Genomic DNA, 19657 nt, shown 5'->3' with positions numbered 1-19657 from the left:
ATTCCTATTATCTTAATAAAGTAACAGGGTTAATCCATACATGCCATACAATTAACATATTTATTTTGGAATATCCCTGGATTTACAAGGGCCCCAGCTTAGCAGCTTGCTACCTGCAAAAACTGTGAAAAAGTTGTGTTTGGCAGTTTCTAGCTAACATTAGTTAATGTTATAAGATTTCCCTCAGCTACCAGTCTTTTAATTTTTTTATAAACAAAGCTGACTATTATACAAATCAACATACTGCTCCATACATTACATCATTAACCCCATAAGCTCTGCTGCATATTTTGGCTGCTACCTGCATTTTTCACACACAAATTTAAAAGCGCACCATACACACATACAGTGGACTAAATGCAAAATATTGGTCTCATTTTATAGACAAAAATAAATAAATAAAAATAAATACATTCCAATAATTCATAAATAATATTGTAACTGTTTACAATCTTATGATGAACTCACTTTTTGTCTTGTCTTTAAAAGTCTGTAATTCAGGCTCTGTTTGCTCTATGTCCATGCTAACAGTATTATCCGAAAGATACATTTTCCTCTCACCGTCCATCACAATATACTGATCTGAAATGCAGGTGGCGCTCTAATGCAGCAGAGAACTGCCATGTGCTCATCCATAGATTTTTAATCTATTTTGTGATCCCAAACACCTTCCCCACTGTTTCGTCATATACTGCATCTCGGCCTCTGAGTGGACTAGAAGTCGACATGCTGACATATCAGCATGTCGTTGGAATGTTGATATCCTCAGCATTGCGATGAGGCATAATATTTCATCATCTATATAGTGGAACATATTTTGCAGATGATTTCTTTATCATGCTTTTTCTGCTTGACTGCATATATTTTTCTGGACATCAGAGACATAACATTGGATTATTTTACCAAGCAAGCTCACAGACAAGTAGAAAATGGCTAATTTTGAAGAAAACAGTCTAAGGCTGATATAGAGTGTCTTACTCTGGGCTTACAGAACAGTGATCGGAGCAGACATGAGACATTTGCCTTTGATGTCTTACAAAAATCATATTTCACTTTTTCTTGTTATTTTATGTAACATAAATGCAAAAGTGATGGAGTTCACTGAAAAGTTTGCCTTTAAATGGTACCACATGACGATTTATGTATTCAAGGACTTTAACATTTTAAGTGTAAACATTTTACACACTTTTGGCTCCGTTTGCAGAGTTTAAGGTGTTAAATCTTCTAGGGATACAGCATGTAAACTTTGCACACAATAGATGATAAACTATTTATAATTTTTCAATGAGTCAAAGTCAAGTCTGAGTATTTATTAGTATTCTAATATTTGCCAAGTAAAGTTATTTAACTTAGTGGTGTCTATCTTAAAGTCTCAAACGTTTGTCTCAGGTGGTGAGACACATTAGACATTACAAAAATACACAACTAAACACAAATCAATGTAGTGCTCTGTGTTCGTTATCAAAAAAAGTATTGAGACATAAAGCCTTAATTAAACTGCAGTCGAGACACATGCAGTGCAACTGTACTAGTTCATCCAAACTCAAATATGTTAAATGATCAAAGTGACCTCCAGTGCATTTAGATACAAGAACCTGAACGTCTTACAATTATACCAGAGGCTGGAGGAGATGACACCTGAGAGACAAAGAGACACAGACAGATACAGTAGATGCAGACTTTTTATGTTCAATGTCTCTTTTATCGAATTAAGGCAATAATAGTACTGAAGTATATAAACTGAGACTGGATTTTCCAACCTTATTGTTCCAAGGTTACATTTGCAACCACACCAAAACCACTCTAATTCAATTCTCCAGGTGCACAAAATCACCAACTTTGCCAAACTATACAAAAAGTACACCAACATCTGCCTGTCTTTTACTAAGAATATAAAACCACAAATAAACAGTACATGATTAAAATACCCTGTAAACTTCAGGCCTCATTACTTCACTTGTGTTCCAAGCAAAAACTCTCTGAATGACCTGAAAAAAATAAAAAAAATAAAAAAAAAAACAAGCGTACAGACGTTCAGATTTTACCATTCCATATTGTCCATATAAACAGCTGTGATAATAATCCAACTGTGGCCTGTTCACCTCCTGCCCTGGCAGGTAGAAGTCAGGATCTCTTCACCAATAAAAGGGTCCCACTTTATATTAGGTGACATTAACTACTATGTACTAACATTAAAATACATACAACACAATGTACTTATTATGTAACTACATCTTGTTCTGCAAAATTCTCACAAGACTTACATTTGCTGCTATTGCGGTATAGGTAGGTTTAGAGGTAGGGTTAGGGTTTACGGTAAGGATTGGGGTAGGGTTAGGTTTAGTTTCAGGGGTAATGGTAAGTGTAACTAAAGATGCAATTAAGTACTTTAAATGTAAGTACAATGCAAGAACATGTACATAATAAATAGACTGTATCAAATGCTTAAGTACATAGTAGTTAAAAACACCTAATATAAAGTGGGTCCAATAAAACATTCATAAAGAGTCCTCTGGTTTCCTCTGCGGGTGAATCTAATACATCTACATCTTATATACTAACGACCAAAACAGTAACTTATTCTAAATCGTGAAAGGCGATAAAATGGTTGCCAATCAGGACTTTCAATGGTTACTGTGCTAGAAACCTTTTCAACTGAGACAACCGAACACAAACTGTGTCCAACAGACCTATCAAATTCAAAATATTTTAGCTTTCCTTCCCATTTAAAGTTGCTGTAATGTGACAGCGCTAAACTCTGTGAACAACAAAAAAGCTCTGCACACTTTGCTAGTTTTAATACTTTTTATGATATAAACCAGTGAGATTCGATACACTCTGTTCCATAACTGTTCTAGGAGGACAATATGTCAAAGAATTCAAAATCCTCTGGCTTTGGAGACATTAAAAGACACTTACGTGCTCAGGCTTATATCCCTGAGAAGGACGTGGACCAGGGAGCCGATTAGGTTGGAGAGTTTCAGGAAATGTGGCGAGAAATGTTGAATATGTCGGCAATGCTGATGAAGGTCGTTGCTGGCTTGGAGGATCATGCTGTGATACGTCGATCAATCACTGTCATGGAGGCGAAATTTACTAATGTGGCCACAAGAGAGGGAAATGTCGAGAAACGGATTGATTATCTGGAGTCATCAGAGAGGGAATTATCTGCTAATCCGCTAGCAACCAAGGTGGATTTGAAGCGTGTCTGGGAGAAGTTGGAGGACATGGAAAACCGTAGCTGGTGGAATAACGTCTGTATCGTGGGAGTCCCGGAGGGTGTAGAGGGACAGAATATGGAGGAATTCCTAGATGGGCTCTTTCCGAGTCTGCTCGACATAGCAGGCCATAAGCTGGAAATCGAGGGAGCTCACAGGGTTCCGGCTCGGCGATCCGCTGAGGGAGACAGGCCCGATCAATTCTGGCCAAATTTCTGAGATCATCTGATAAAGATCGTGTGTTGCGTGAGGCGAGGAGTAAAAAAAGACTTTCTTGGAAGAACCACAGCATTTTCTTGTTTTCAGACTTTGCGATCTCGACAAGAGAGAAACGTGATTGATTCAAGAAATGCAAGAAACATATACATCAATGGAAGATCGCTTTTGCACTGATATTCCCGGCCAAATTGAGAATAGATGCTAACGATGGCCGTAAAACATTCACATGCCCACAGCAAGCGATGTCCTTCATAAAGTCAATGGAGTGAATGAGTCGTGTTGTTGTACTCACGTTGCCACCGGGTGGACCGACTCACTGAACATTCGCTTGACTGTTTGAAGATTCTGTCTGCTCTTTTTGTGCTGGTTCCACCAAGCAGCTGGAGTTTATTTTGTAGAACAACACCGTGTGGGCCAGCTCACTGAACATCCATTTGACAGTTTGAGGAACCTGCAAATTTTTTTTGTGCTGGTGCCGCCACCGATCGGCGGAGTTTATTTTGTGGAGTATTTCTTGCAAAGTCATCGGAGTATGTCATTTGCTTGTACTCATGTTGCAGCCAAATGGACCGGCTCACTGAACATTCATTTGACTGTCTGAAGAAACTGCGTGCTCTTTTTGTGCTGGTTCTGCCTATCGGCTGGAGTTTATTTTGTAGAATAATACACCTTTAGGACAGTTTTATGGATGAAGCTACATGTTCTTTGTGTTTATTCTACCTATTGGCTGGAGTTTGTTTTATAGATTATATTTGCTGTGTAATTCTGTCTCACAAAATTTGCATAGAATCACCGGATTTGAGCAATCTGATGGCAATGTTGTCACGGAGGTTCTCTTAGGCGTGCATGGACTGTTTGAGTTTGCAGGGATGGACGCCAGTTGGCGCTCTCGTGCATGGGGTTAATGCGCCCTTTTTTTCTGTTTGTTTGATTCTGGGGAATGTTCGGGGTTTGACTGTGGCACTAATGTTGGAATGTGGTCTTTATAATCCTGTTTTTGACACACAATTTATTTTTTCTTAAGTGTCAGAATGTCAAATGTTAATATGAGTGGATTGTCTCTCACCATGTGGAATGTGAATGGGTTGGGGCACCCCATAAAAAGAAGGAAGGTTATTTCTCTTCTTAACCATAAGAAATATGATAATAGTGTTTCTTCAAGAAATGCACCTTTCCCCGCAGGAAGCTGAAAAATTTAGAAAGATATGGGGTGGGTATTTTTTTTATAGTGCTGGCTCGAGTAAGAGCAGGGGAGTCATTACACTGATAAGTAAACATCTACAATTCAAATGTCTCAAACAGAGTAAAGATACATTAGGTAAGTCATTATTGTTTTAGCTGAAATTCAGGGACAAAGTCTTATTTTGTTGAATATTTATGCACCTAACGTTGATGATCAGGGCTTTTTTATAGATCTTGACGGGATGTCGCAAGCTGCTGGCACCCCTCATGATATAATATTGGGAGGAGATTTTAATCTCCTATAATTATTAATTTGGATGGACTCAGTCCTTGATCACAGTGAAGCAAAAGTGTGCAAGCCCCCAATAGCAACAGTGATGCTTCACAGGATGTGTAAAAATCTTGGTCTTACAGATATTTGGAGACTTTTGAACCCATCTGGTAAGGACTATAAATTTTTTTCATCAGTCTATAAGATTTACACTAGAATATATTTTTTTATATCTAAGTCCCTCATTTCATCAGAAATATTTTAGTCTCAGATCACGCCCTGGTGTGTTTAGAGGTGTTGCCAGATACGGAGAAAAATAAATCATATAATTGGCACTTTAATGTATTCCTTTTGCAAAATCCTGAATTCCAACTTATGCTAAAGGCTGAAATCAATCTCTATATGGAGACCAACTGGTCCTCAGTATCCTCTGTGGGTGTGGTTTGGGAAGCACTTAAGGTGGTTCTTAGGGACCGGATTATCCAGTATGCCTCATTCACCAAAAAAATCCAAAGCACAAGAACTCGTGGAACTGGAAGGGAATATTAAAAGTGCCGAGGCAGAGCTGAAGCACTGAATGTCGTCTAATGGTCTCAAAGAATTGACCCAATTGAAATACAGATATAATACAATTTTGTCACGGAAGGTGGAGTTTTGGCTATTCAGGGTAAGAAAGTCATACTTTAAGTCGGGGGACAAAGCAGGGAAGCTTTTGGCTAGATATATAAAACAGAGAGAGTCTTTTTCTACCACTCCCTCAGTGAAATCTGCTGGTGGTGAAATATTTACCTCGGCCATTGATATTAATAATGCTTTTAAAGAATTCTATCTTGATTTCTATAGTTCCATGTCTTCGTCTACTGATGAAGATATCAGAAACTTTGTGGAACCATAGAACTTCCTAAACTGACGACTGAGCAAAAAATTCCCTTGATTATGAGATAACCTTGGAGGAGCTTGGTGAGGTAATTAAGGCCTTGCCTACAGGCAAATCTCCGGGTCCAGATGGCTTTGCCGCTGAAATTTTTAGATCTTATGCTACAGAATTGGCTCCACTTTTGCTAGAAGATTATACAGAATTATTAAAGAATGGAAAGCTTTGCCAACCATGACACAAGCCCGGATCAGTCTGATTCTTAAAAAGGACAAAGATCCAAATGAGTGTAAGAGTTACCGTCCAATTTCCCTGATCCAGCTAGATGTTAAAATATTGTCAAAAATTTTGGCTAACTGATTAAGTAAAGTTATGACATCTCTTATACATATAGATCAGGTGGGGTTTATTTGGGGCCGTAGCTCTTCTGATAACACTAGGCGTTTCATCAATATCATGTGGTCAGTGGCGAATGATCAGACTCCGGTCGCTGCCATCTCACTTGACGGCGAAAAGGCATTTGATATGGTAGAATGGGATTATCTTTTTAAGATTTTGAAAATATATGGGTGTGTATACTTTTATTGGATGGATTAAGTTACTTTATAGACACCCGGTAGTGGTGGTACAAACAAATGGATTAATTTCAGATTATTTTACTCTGGATAGGGGCATCCAACAGGGATGCCCTCTTTCCCCATTAATGTTCTGTCTTACCCTGGAACCATTAGCAGCCGCGATAAGAGAGGAGGATGATTTTCCAGGGGTGACGGCGGGAGGTATGGCGCATAAGCTTTTGCTTTAGGTAGATGATATTTTATTATTCCTCTCTGACCCTACTAGATCTATGCCTTGCCTCCACAGAATTATTCATTCCTTTTCTAAGTTCTCAGAATACAGAGTCAATTGGTCTAAATCCAAAGCTTTGGCTCTGACAGCGTACTGCCCGGTAACGGCTTTTCAGTCAGGTGCATTCCAGTGGCCCAAACAGGGCATTAAGTATTTGGGTATTTTATTCCCAGCAAATTTGTGTGATTTAGTTAGAGTTAATTTTGACCCTTTAATAAAAAGATTTTCGAGCAATGTGAGCAGGTGGGCTTCATTACATTTATCTATGATTGGGAAGGTTAATGTTATTAAAATGAACTGAATTCCAAAATTCAACTACCTGCTACAATCTCTCCCTGTAGATATCCCCCTCTCTTATTTCAAGCAATCTGATAGCATAGCGAAGTCCTTCATTTGGAATGATAAAAGTCCCAGATTACATTTCAGTAAGTTGCATAGGCCGATTGACAGCCCCTATTTTGCCACTGCAAAGCATTTGTATCAAACTAATCGGAGAAGTTAAGTTACACCCCGTTATCTCGACCTTGTGAGGACAAAAATGTCCAAAGTGTTTAATTCAGACATTTATTTAAATGTTGCTTTGAGCATATGGCTGAACCCAAAGTTATGTATTAATAAGTCCCCTTTCTGTTGGACAGAGTGGATTGTGAGGGAGGTTAATACGCTCGGTGATATATATGAGAGTGGAGTGTTGATATCCTTTGAAAATATGGTTCCACATTTTGGGATTCCCAGGTCTCTATTCTTTAGGTATTTACAGCTGTGCCACCTGCTTTGTACTATTTTTGGGAATAGCATACACACCCCTAAAGCAGCAGATACTCTGGAAGTGATGATTACTGCTAATTCAGAGTCTGGGGGACGGAGCTTCGTCTTCTCTCAAGAGATTATGGGAGAAAGATCTAAACTTGGTATTGGAGGAGGGAGTGTGGGCTAGGATTTTAAAAAACATCAAGTCTACATCTAGAGATGCAAGGGTGCGCCTTATGCAATTTAAGATTTTACATCAATTCTATTGGACCCCCTCTAGATTGTATAGGCTTGGTCTTAAAGACACACCCACCTACTGGCAATGCCAATCAGAAGATGGGGACACAACCCATGTTTTTTGGTGGTGTGTTAAGAACCAAGAATTTTGGTTGAGGGTTCAGAGTTTTATTAGTGACGTATTGGGCACTCAAATTTAATTTTGCCCCAGACTCTGTATTTTAGGCGATGGGGCGGTCATTAATATAGGGATAAGCACATAAAAAATTGGGTCCTAGCCGGTGTTATGATTGGCAGACAGGTCATCCTTAGGGGATGGAAGTCAGCTGGTGCGCCCTCATTTCAGGAGTGGTGCACAGAGATGGGCAGGGTGGCGGCATTTGAAGAGGTGTCGCATAGAAGGCTAGGCAACCGGGAGTTGTTTGAAAAAAGTGGGGCAGTTATTGGTATTTTTGGAGGGCCCTCGGGGAGGGGCTGTGGAGAGGGACTTATAGTTTTAAATGTGTGTATTTATTTTATTTATATATATATATATATATATATATATATATATATATATATATATATATATATGTAATTTTATTTTATTTTTTTATCTTGGGCTTGGCCACAGGGAAGTTTGTTGGGGGTTGGGGTGGGGTCGGGGATTGGGAGGGGGAAGGGAAATAATGGGGTTTAAGGGGGATAAAGGTTGACTCTGTACATTAATGTTTTGTTGTGTTATGTGTCATGCTGAAGGAGCAACCAGTAAAAATGTTAATCTGGAAAAAATGTCTTTCTCAATCACTCTCTAGATCTAATGACTAATCAGAGATCAAATCTCTTTACACATGCAGATGGTTGAAGATCTCAACATACATTCACCTTTCTTCTCAGCAGCAAGCCACTGTCTCTCCATGCAGTCTGAGATGTCTGTTCCATTAGGTTTACAGATGGAGCACGGACATTAGTCTCATTACAAAACAAACTTGTGGGTGCATCAATATAAAAAATGCCAGGCAGATGCCCTCTATATAACCAATTCCTGCCTCTCAAAACTTAAATATGTCTGCAAATCTGTATTGTGATGCTTTCTAACAGCCTTGCTAATATGTGGTATCAGATGGGGAAAAGGGAGGTGTAACACAGATAGAATAAAGTCAGTTATGTCAGTTATGTTAAATAACATATATTAATATGAACAAGTGCAAACCTGATTTACCCTTAAATTCATATCTTGGGACTTTAGTTCCCTATCTGTCACTCACTCGACGTTGTGTCGATGTAGTGACACTAGGGGTCATTCTTGGGAGCCCAAGATACCTCTGGTCTTTGATAAAAGGCCTATGAAAATTGGTGAGTGGTATTTGCATGCCACTCCCCCGGACATACGGGTATAAAAGGAGCTGGTATGCAACCGCTCATTCAGATTTTGTCTTCGGAGCCGAACGGTCATGCTCACTGAGCTGAATTCCCACGACTGTTCATTCACCTCTGCTGGATCTGACGCCGCACTACCCTCGATGGTGGGGCGGCCAAGGGCTATTCGGCAATCCCCCCAGTGGATAAAGGCGCTCGTGGTTCACCTATGCCCGCAGAGCACTGCCACCTGGCGCGGGCGCCCAAAGCTCCCATCCAAGGCCTGTAGGTTAACGTCATCTCTGACGGCCAAGGCTTACGGTGCAGCTGGAAAAGCCGCCTCCGCCCTGCAAGCCATGGCTCTCCTGCAAGTCTGCCAAGGCGCTAAAGGAACTGCACGAGGGTAGTTCCGCCCCGGGATTGATGCAGGAGCTGCGCTCGGCGACTGACCTCACTCTCTGGGCGACAAAGGTCACGGCGCGGTCTCTCAGGTGGGCGATGTCCACTTTGGTGGTCCAGGAGCGCCACCTTTGGCTCAACCTGGTTGAGATGGGAGAGGCCACAAGGCACGGTTCCTTGCTGCCCCCATTTCCCAAGTTGGCCAGTCCGGCGACACTGAGGACTTTTCCCAGCAGTTCTCGGCGGTGAAGCAGCAGACGGAGGTTATCCGGCACATCCTGCCCCGGCGCAGCTAAAGATCCCACACCCGTCTGCTCGTCGCCATGGGCATCCCCCTGCGGTGACTGCACCGGCTCCGCCGCAGCCCGCCCCTGCGGCCCGGCCCCGGTGTGGAGCCCAACGCAGCAAGCAGACGCCACCCGTCTCACGGCCGCCAAGAACCCGCAAAAGGCTTCAAAGCACCCCTGAGACAGGCGACCCAGGGACAACGAAACCTGCTGCTCTGAGCTGGAAAGCATACCACTCCATCTCCCGGTGGAGGGCCGGGAGGAGAATCTTTTGTTACCTTTGCATTTAATTGCGCTGCATGCCCAAGTGGCTGCAGTACCCAAGAGTTCAGCAAGAGTGGTTTCCTTGTTCCCTGGGTCACATATCCGGTGTGCATGGCCGTCATCACGACCAACGTCCACCACTATATTTGGCAGGTTTGGTGCTCCAACGGCGGTCTCTCTGCCCCTGAGCACCCAGCTGTGGCACAAATCTGCCCCCGATATAACAGTCTCCATGGGTCACGAGAACAGGCCTCTTCCTCCCCTGTCCCAGGCTGTTCCAGGGGTAGTCACAAGGAGCCAGGTAAGTACTTCGATGTCCCTGAACTCACTACAGCCACGACACGGTGTGGCACCTTAGGCTCTGCCCTGCCGCGAGGCCCCACCCACCGGTACATCTGACAAGATTGTCCCTCCGGCTGAGATGAAGAAGGGGTTTTACAGCCCCTACTTCATTGTACTGAGAAATGGCGGTGGGTTGCGGCCAATCTTGGACCTGCGAGTATTGAACCGGGCTTTACACAGACTCCCGTCCTAGATGCTGACGCAAAGACACACTCAAGCGAGCGTCCGGCATCAAGATTGGTTCGCGGCGGTAGACCTGAAGGACGCGTACTTCCACATCTCGATTCTACCTCGACACACACCCTTCCTGCGGTTTGCATTCGAGGGTCGGGCATATCAGTACAAGGTCCTCCCTTTCAGTCTGTCCTTGTTCCCTCGCGTTTTCACGAAGGTCGCAGAGGCAGCCCTTGCCCCGCTAAGGGAAGTGGGCATTCGCATCCTCAACTATCCCGATGGTTGGCTAATCCTAGCTCACTCTCGGGATGTGTTGTGTGCACTCAGGGACCTGGTGCTCTCGCACCTCAGCCGACTAGGGCTTCGGATCAACTGGGAAAAGAACAACATCCTCCCAGTTCAGAGCATCTCTTTTCTCGGTTTGGAGTTGGACTCATCTCGTTGACGGTGCACCTCACGAACGAGCGTGCACAGTTGGTGCTGACCTGTTTGAAGGCGTTCTAACAGAAAACAGCGGTTCCACTGAAATTTTTTCAGAGGCTTCTGGGGCATATGGCATCCTCAGCAGTGGCCACTCTGCTCGGGTTGATGCCTATGAGATCGCTTCAGCACTGGCTTCAGACTCGAGTCCTGAGATGGGCATGGCCCCGCGGGACACATCTCGTGGCCATCACGCCGATCTGTCACCATCTCTTCAGCCCTTGGACCAACCTCACGTTCCTACGGGCAGGCGTTCCCCTAGAGCAGGTCTCCAGGCGCGTCGTGGTCATGACAGACGCCTCCAAAACGGGCTGGGGTGCCGTCTGCAAGGGGCACGCAGCTGCCGGCTTATGGACGGGCCCGCGGCTGCGTTGGCACATCAACTGCCTTGAGTTGCTGGCAATTCTGCTCGCCCTGTGGAGGTTCCAGCCATTGATCCAGGTCAAGCACGTGTTACCTCGGACAGACAACGCGGCAATGGTAGCATATGTCAACCGTCAAGGCTACTCTCACGTGATCTTGAGACCCCGACCGGGCTATGTGCCCAAGGTTCCCACGACCCCTTTTTGGGACCAGGTGGTGAACCTGCGAGTGCTGCCCCAGGAGGAGGCAGACCCAGCCCTGTCGTTGCTGTGTCCGGTGCACGCTTTCCGCTTCTATTTGGTTCGCATGCAGAGCTTTAGGATCTCTGAGCAGCTCTTTGTCTACTTTGGTGCACAGCGGAAAGAAAGTGCTGTCTCCAAGCAGAGGATCGCCCACTGGCTCATTGACGCCATAGCTATGACATATCACGCCCAGGACGTGTCACCCCCGGGCGTATATTCTACGAGCCCATTCTACCAGGGGTGTAGCGGCCTCCTGGGCCCTGGCCAGGGGTGCCTCTCTAACAGACATTTGCATGAGCAGCGGGCTGGGCAACACCCAACACCTTGTGAGGTTCTACAACCTCCGGGTGGAACCGGTTTCATCCCGGGTAGTGGCATGCAATACAAGCGGATAAGCCCGGGATAGCCGGCCGGGTGTATTGCTTGCACATAGCGCCTTTCACCTTCTCTGAGCTGAAGACGTGCGCCATTAACTCCCAGTAGTGTTCACAAACTATGTTCCCTGGTTGACTTCCTCCGAGCCCTGTGGCAGTCGAGTTTTTGGAGAGACTCGCTGACGGCCCAGTACACATGCTAACTAAAAGCCCTGTTCTGGGGTAGGTGCTCCGTATGTGGCAGTTCCCTGTAGGCAACCTTATGCGATGTATATCTTCCGCTAATTAATTTCTCTGTTGGCAAACTGCATCTTCCTTGGGCAGAGGCCCCTCTGCCACAGTCTCCATGTTTGTATTAACTCCTCCCCCGTTGGGTAGGACCTACCATGAGACTTCTCCACATGACATACTTCCGACATAGTTCAGCAAGACCATGTGACGTATTTTCCACTTAAATATCCCCCCTCTCTCTGGGCGAGGTGTGGTCTCCGTGGTATCCTCCCCTTGGGAGGGACATCCCCCGACTAGACCTGGTCGGCCCAGTCGGATATTCCCCCTTTCTTTTAGGGAGTGGAAAAAAGAAGGGGAAAAGAGGCCACGACTGGGCTAGCCTGTCTCTATCTTTTGGGTAGTCGACTTGTCCCCAAAGGGCCATTCAACACTCATAACTATGTTGGGGAAGGTTACATGTCGGCCTGGTGCGCTGGCTACGAGGCACACAGTTGTCCGCCCATCACACACCGCCAGTTCATGTAACACAGTTCAGCAAGTTGCAGTGTTTTGTATAGGGACCCCTAGTGTCACTACATCGACACAACGTCGAGTGAGTGACAGACAGGGAACGTCATGGTTACTTGTGTAACCTCCGTTCCCTGATGGAGGGAACGAGAGGTTGTGTCCCTCCTGCCACAACGCTGAACTGCCCGCTGGCCGGGACCTCGTCTCGGCTCCTCAGCATAAAACCTGAATGAGTGGTTGCATACCAGCTCCTTTTATACCCGTATGTCTGGGGGAGTGGCATGCAAATACCACTCGGCAATTTTCATTGGCCTTTTATCAAAGACCAGAGGTGTCTTGGGCTCCCAAGAGTGACCCCTAGTGTCACTACATCAACACAACGTCTCGTTCCCTCCATCAGGGAATGGAGGTTACACAAGTAACCATGACGTTACCCGGGAACCTCATTTCACTTCATTTACCTCAACCATTTTGTGGATTTATGCCCCCTCTTCTTTAGTATTCCTCAAGCATTTTCTTATGAATCGTCTTACAATAAAACAATGCCAAAATATATAGTTTTTCTACTTGCTTAATAACCAAAAGTGTATAGGGTCATTAATGTCCCGAGATATGAAATAGTGTCGCAATATACACTGATAAGCCAAAACATTATGACCACTCACAGGTGAAGCAAATAATGTTGATCATCTCCTTACAAGACCACATGTCAAGGTCTGGGTAGATTAGATGGTAAGGGAACAATCAGTTCTCATAGTCAACATGTTGAATGCAGGAGAAATGAGCGGGAGTAAAGACATAAGTGACTTTGACAAGTCATCAAGTTTCCCGGTCAGCAGTGGTGAGTACCTATCGACAGTGGTCCGAGGAGGGACAAACCACAAACCGGCATTCAGAGTGTCCATAATGACACCTGTCCACCGTCAAAAGCGCTTACAATAGGCATGCAAGGGAATGGTTTGAGGAACACGATGAAGAGTTCAACGTGTTGCCCTGGCCTCCAAATTCCCCAGATCTCAATCCGATTGAGCATCTGTGGGATGTGCTGGACCAACAAGTCCAATCCACGGGGTGCGCCACCTTGCAACTTACAGGATCTGAAGGATCTGCTGCTAATGTTTTGGCTCCAGATACCACAGGACACTTCAGGGGTCTTGTAGAGTCCATGCCTTGGTGGGTTGGTGCAGTTCATGCAGAGGACAAACTGCATATAATGAAGGTGCATATACTATTTTGGCTCATCAGTGTACATTTGCACTTGCATAAATCATATTTTTAAGTTTAATATTACAGGATATCTATTTATTTGTTTATTCCAAGACAAATGAGTACTATATTCATTCAAATTACTACTATATCAAGTCAACGATTGTAAATTATCAGTATCCCATATACTTGTACATATACATTATACATGCTATTTGTTCCTCAAGGTGGTACTGTTATTTTAGCGATTCATTTGAGTTACATCTGACATTGCCATTGGACGAAGAAGCAACTTGGAAGTAAACTATATCTATACAGTATGTGTAGTTTATGTGTTATGTGCAGCTCAATATGTGTGTTTGACAGCCAGTTGCATCTCATAAAATTTCAGCATGGAAGTAATGAATCCTGCACTATCATTGGTTAAGTGAAAAATAAAACATAAAAATATAATATATATTCTATTATTTTCCAATTGTCTTGAAAATGTAATGACATTTTTACACTATCTGGGATTTTGTAGATCCATTTGTGATAGATATACAGTATGTGTCGGGTCGCTAAAGACCCGAGGTATGTAATAATGATTAGCATGCATTTAGAGTTAAATAATTTTGTAATCTTGCTCTGTTATTTCTAATAAGGTATACAATTTACATTTACAGTCAGGGTTGGGAGGGTTACTTTTAAAAAGTATTCCGCTACAGATTACAGAATACATGCTGTAAAATTTGTAATGTATTTCGTTAGATTACTCAAGGTCAGTAACATAATCTAAATACTTTGGACTACTTCAGCACTGAAAGATTTTTTTACTTGTTTTGACTATAAACAAGTAAATAAAGTAAGAAAACAAACTTTAAATAAATGTAAAATAAATAAAAAAACTGTAAAAAGAAATTTTCTAAAAAAATAAAATAATAAAAAAGACTAAATATCTTATGAAGTTTAGCTACTCAAGTAACTTTTTCTTGTTTTAAGGATTTTTTTATTTGTATTTTTTTTTTACAGGAAAACAATATTTAAATTCTCATTAAGAATAACATTTTTGCAGTACATCTTTACCCTGATATCAAAGGTCTTACTAGAGAAAACAAAGTTATGCTCTAACATGAATTTTCTTCATAGAATTCATTATAAAATATAATCATATATAAAGCCTATAAAATTGCAATAAAAGGCAAAGTAAACTCTTCAGTAATAAAAACACTTTTTGAATGTAACCGAATTCTGATTACCATTGATTTAAATTGTAACTGTAGTAGAATACAGTTACTAATATTTCGTATTTTAAATACTGTAAGTAATCCCGTTTCATGTATTCCGTTACTCCACATCCCTGTTTACAGTGTATTTCATTACAGTGTATATCATGTTCTTCAGTCTTCAGAAATGTTCTGCTCCAATATAGAAATGCTTTTAGAAGTTTTGTTATTATGCGTGATGAAAACTGTTGGCAATCTCAAGGAAATTTCCACACTCTCTGTTTTTACGGCTGCTCTAACTAGAGCAGTTTACATGTCCCACAAATGTGACTGCATTGTGTATGTCTATTTGAGATGGAGATGGAGAACACAACACATTCAACACACTCAATCAACAGGACACAACTGCCTGATGACACCAGAAATGAGTCCTACATATGACACAGGACAGAGAGTGAGCACAGTCTTACCTGAAGCTCCTGACAGAGCAACACAACAGCACAGCATCATGAATGAGGTCCATCACTCACTCAGAGAGAAAACATGACACAAACATAATGATTCAAAATAAAAAAAGACACTGAAAAAAAGTATAAAGTGAATGCTACAATTCTAAAATGAAGGCAAAAGATAACAAAGAAAGTCAAAGCCACATAAAATGACAACAAAATAAGGTTATTTTAAAGCCATTGTGTTAATGTCTGGTGTGTCACAAGCATAGATTGCCTACACAAATACAGAAACACACAAACACAAACACACACAAACAGGAGTGACTGACCTGGTTTCCAGCAGAACTCTTCTTGTTTGCTTGGCTACTGCGTTGTTGAGCACTGACAGAGAGAGAGACATGAGAAATGAGACATACATATTCATTAGGCAAATGTCATATTTTTGATTATTCACTCCAAATAATAACAATTTAAACAACTCAATTTAATCTCTTTTTATTACAATTATATAAATTGTTATTGTTGACTAATGCAATATCAAAAGTAGAGTCAGTTATATATTTTTCTCCCACTGTTGCACCTACTTTGCAAAGCCGATAAAATCTTCATGGTTTGTGTTGATGTACGCGAGCTGGACATCAATAAGCAGCAAAACCTGCAGAAACACATGTACTAATGCATCTATGGTGTGTATAATGTACATAGGGCCTGTATATCTCAATCAATCTACTATTATTATTTAGGTAACTACAAGCTTCATATAAAAATGTTTTACATATAAAGAACAATGTTGTTTAAAATAAATGTATCCTTAAATGTATCAAATAATTAATGTTTATATCCATCTATAAGTTTGCATGTACACGGATGAGCCAAAATATTACAACCACCAATATGCTGTTGGTCCTCCGTGTGCCACCAAACCAGCACCAACCCACCGAGGCATGTACTCTACAAAACCCCTGAAGTTGTCCTGCGGTATCTGGCACCAAGGCATTAGTAGCAGATCCTTCAAGTCCTGAATGTTGCAAGGTGGAGCCGCTGTGAATCAGACTTGTTGGTCCAGCACATCCCACATTTGCTCAATCGGATTGAGATCTGGGGAATTTGGAGGCCAGGACAACACATTGAACTCTTCATCATGTTCTTCAAACCATTTCCGAACAATGTGTGCAGTGTGGCAGGGCGCATTATCCTGCTGAAATAGGCCACTGCCATCAGGGAATACCATTGCCATGAAGGGCTGCATCTGGTCTGCAACAATGTTTAGGTAGGTGGCATGTGTCAAACTGACATCCACATGAATGGCTGGACCCAGGGTTTCCCAGCAGAACATTGACCAGAGCATCACACTCCCTCCACCATCTTGTTGTCTTCCCACAGTGCATCCTGGTGCCATCACTTCCCCAGGTCAAAGGTGCACACGTACACGGCCGTTAACGTGATCTAAAAAAAAAACAGGACTCATCGAACCAGGTGACCTTCTTCCACTACTCCAAGGTCCAGTTCCGACGCTCGCGTGCCCATTGTTGGCACTTTCGACAGTGGATAGGGGTCATCATGGGCACTCTGACCGGTCTGCGGCTGAGCAGCCCCATACGCAGCAGGGTGTGATCCACAGTGTGTTGTGAGACATTCCTCCCATAACCATCATTAACATTTTCTGTGACTTGTGCCAGAGTAGACCTTCTGTCAGTTCGGACCAGATGGGATAGCCTTCGTTGCCCTCACGCATCGATGAGCCTTGGGCGCCCAACATCTTGTCACTGGTTTGTGGTTTGTCCCTCCTTGGACCACTGTCATTTACATATACATTTATTCATTTGGCAGACACTTTTATCCAAAGCGGCTAACAAAAGAGGACCACTGTCGGTAGGTTCTCACCACTGCTAGCTGGGAGCACCCCACAAGCCTTGCAGTTTCAGAGATGCTCTGGCCCAGTCGTCTGGCCATAACAATTTGGCCCTTGTCAAAGTCGCTCAGGTCTTTACTCCTGCACATTTCTCCTGCATTCAACACGTTGACTACAAGAAATGTAAGCGCAGCGTAGTTCTAGCGTGAAGACTAGCAGCTGTACATCTTCGCACCATTAGCTAGGTAACTCCTAGCCAATCACATGTAAGCCAATGCCTTATAAGTCTGCTCACAATCTATCACATTGCGTTTCAGTGTGCTAACACTGCAACATCATTCTATAGCACTGTCTGACTTCGAATCCATTTCGCTTTCTGACTAGCTAACATCCAGCTATGGACACAGACTTATTCACTGCTTCTTACCTTTTATCCAGAATCAGCAGTCCTCGTGCAACACATCTGCAAATTTCCGGATTCTCAGTGGGACTGCGCCCTCTCGGAATCATAATAGACATGTTCTGACCTCTCCAGGCCACAGGCGAACCAGTGTACAGAACATCTCTGGAAGCCCGCCTTCCCTTCCCAACGACGCCATCTCTACATCTCAACTTCTGCCTGCATCAAACCCATGGGGAGCAAACAATCAGCAAACCCGGATCTTCATCCATATCTCATTCACTTAGGAGAGCCACCACATCCTCAATCGGAATGCACAACCCAGCGCGGAAGGAGTGCGCTCCTCGCCAAGTCTGTCAAAATCATCGGCTCAGGCAGCAGCTAATTTCCATCAGAAATAAGCTAAGTTCTTATCATATCCATCAAATGCATTCAGATTTAGTCATGGGTCTAGGCCTTCTGTTGCCTATGCTGTCTGTTCATCATAACACATCTGCATAAATATCAAAAGGCAATATTTCATGTCAACAGCTCATTCTCTCTCATAGTAACGGCAGGCAACCACCCGTTCACAGCGTGATCACATGAGGGTAACTCGGTCAGGTTCACTCGCATGTCATTCACCATGTTGTATGCCCGAGTGTTCCCCATCGGGGAATTAAGATCATTATTCAGGCAGAGCTCATGATGTGGGCACTCTGAGGGAGCATGGCATCACAGTTTAATATACGTAGCCTTCACTAAAGTCTTGTGAAAGGGTCCTTAGTGAAATAATTAACTCATTTTGTTCAGTTCAACATCTTGAGCGGTGTTCCCTACCCGAGCGCCTTCAAGGGCGCATTAATGCCGCTTCGGAAAACGCAGTGTTTTCTTACTCTATACATACTTCCACATTCCCATCGGAAGCACCACTGTTGTGGCGCACCTCTGACACCTAGCGGTAGGCTCCGCACTGCATTCCTTATTCATCAGATAATTTCATTACCAGCATAATGCATTTTGCACCTTATATGATCAGGTCATCAGGGGGTAATTCCTATTTCACGGCATATATACGGGTTTTTTTTTAATCATTCAGGCATCATTAAAGTACACAAATTGGTATCGTATGTCTTCATAAATCATTCACTTTCATCTCTGTTTGGACCATGTTTCAATCTATGGGGATCTTCAAGCATTGGGGCTTTATCAATGTTCCAAATTTCAAAGCTCATGAGTTTAACAGCCTAACTACATTACTTTTAATTTAAGTATCAACGCATTTCAGTATGATGCTGTTCACTTTTAATGCGCGTGGTCGTGGACGTTATATTTAGTAGCAGGTAAGTAGGTTTGGCAATCACTGGATAAAACCTGTGCCGAATCAAGCTCATTAATTTAATCTTGCTGCTATTAATTTCTGTTCCTGCTGGTAAGTCATAGCTCCCTCCTAATGCTTTTGTTATTTCTTCAAGTATGCTGCCAAATGCCTTATTGATTTTAAAGTTATCAATGTTTTCATTTTTGCTCCACTCAATGTATGTATATATTTATAAAAAAAATAAAATAAAGAAAAAGCCTTTTTGCATTCAGGGCAGCTCTTGTCAGCAGCAGGCAGTAAGGATTCATTCCTCTGGACATCACAGTGCCGGATAGGTGTTCTCGGAGCAGATACTGAAATTCAGTCCACTGGAGCTGCATGTCATGGACCATGCATGGTCTGCTGGTTTTATGGGCTAATATATATATATATATATATATATATATATATATATGTATATATACTGTATATATATATATATATATATATATATATATATATATATATATAAAAATAAAAAAAAGGCAGATATCAAAGACGCTTTCAAATCATGCCCATTCATCCCGCCGACTGGCCCCTCTCCGGTATCACATGGCAGTCAGAATTTTACTTTGCTGTCCGACTCCCTTTTGGGTGCAGAA

General features: G+C 42.7%; 1 protein-coding gene across 1 annotated transcript in view; it reads right to left on the bottom strand.

Moving 5' to 3' along the window:
• Positions 1–19657, bottom strand: part of LOC127442862 (dynamin-3-like) — a 114664-nt gene that overhangs the window by 57554 nt on the left and 37453 nt on the right. Inside the window, exons 13-14 of the mRNA XM_051701137.1 lie at positions 16049–16119; positions 15794–15845 (exon numbers count right to left, since the gene is read on the bottom strand). Of these exons, the coding sequence (XP_051557097.1) occupies positions 15794–15845; positions 16049–16119 (123 nt within the window). The remainder of the gene's footprint in view (positions 1–15793; positions 15846–16048; positions 16120–19657) is intronic.

This window comes from Myxocyprinus asiaticus, chromosome 6, assembly GCF_019703515.2.
Source record: "Myxocyprinus asiaticus isolate MX2 ecotype Aquarium Trade chromosome 6, UBuf_Myxa_2, whole genome shotgun sequence".
Classification (NCBI taxonomy): domain Eukaryota; kingdom Metazoa; phylum Chordata; class Actinopteri; order Cypriniformes; family Catostomidae; genus Myxocyprinus; species Myxocyprinus asiaticus.
Note: the sequence above shows the minus strand (reverse complement) of the source record. Positions and strands in the feature narration are given on the sequence as shown.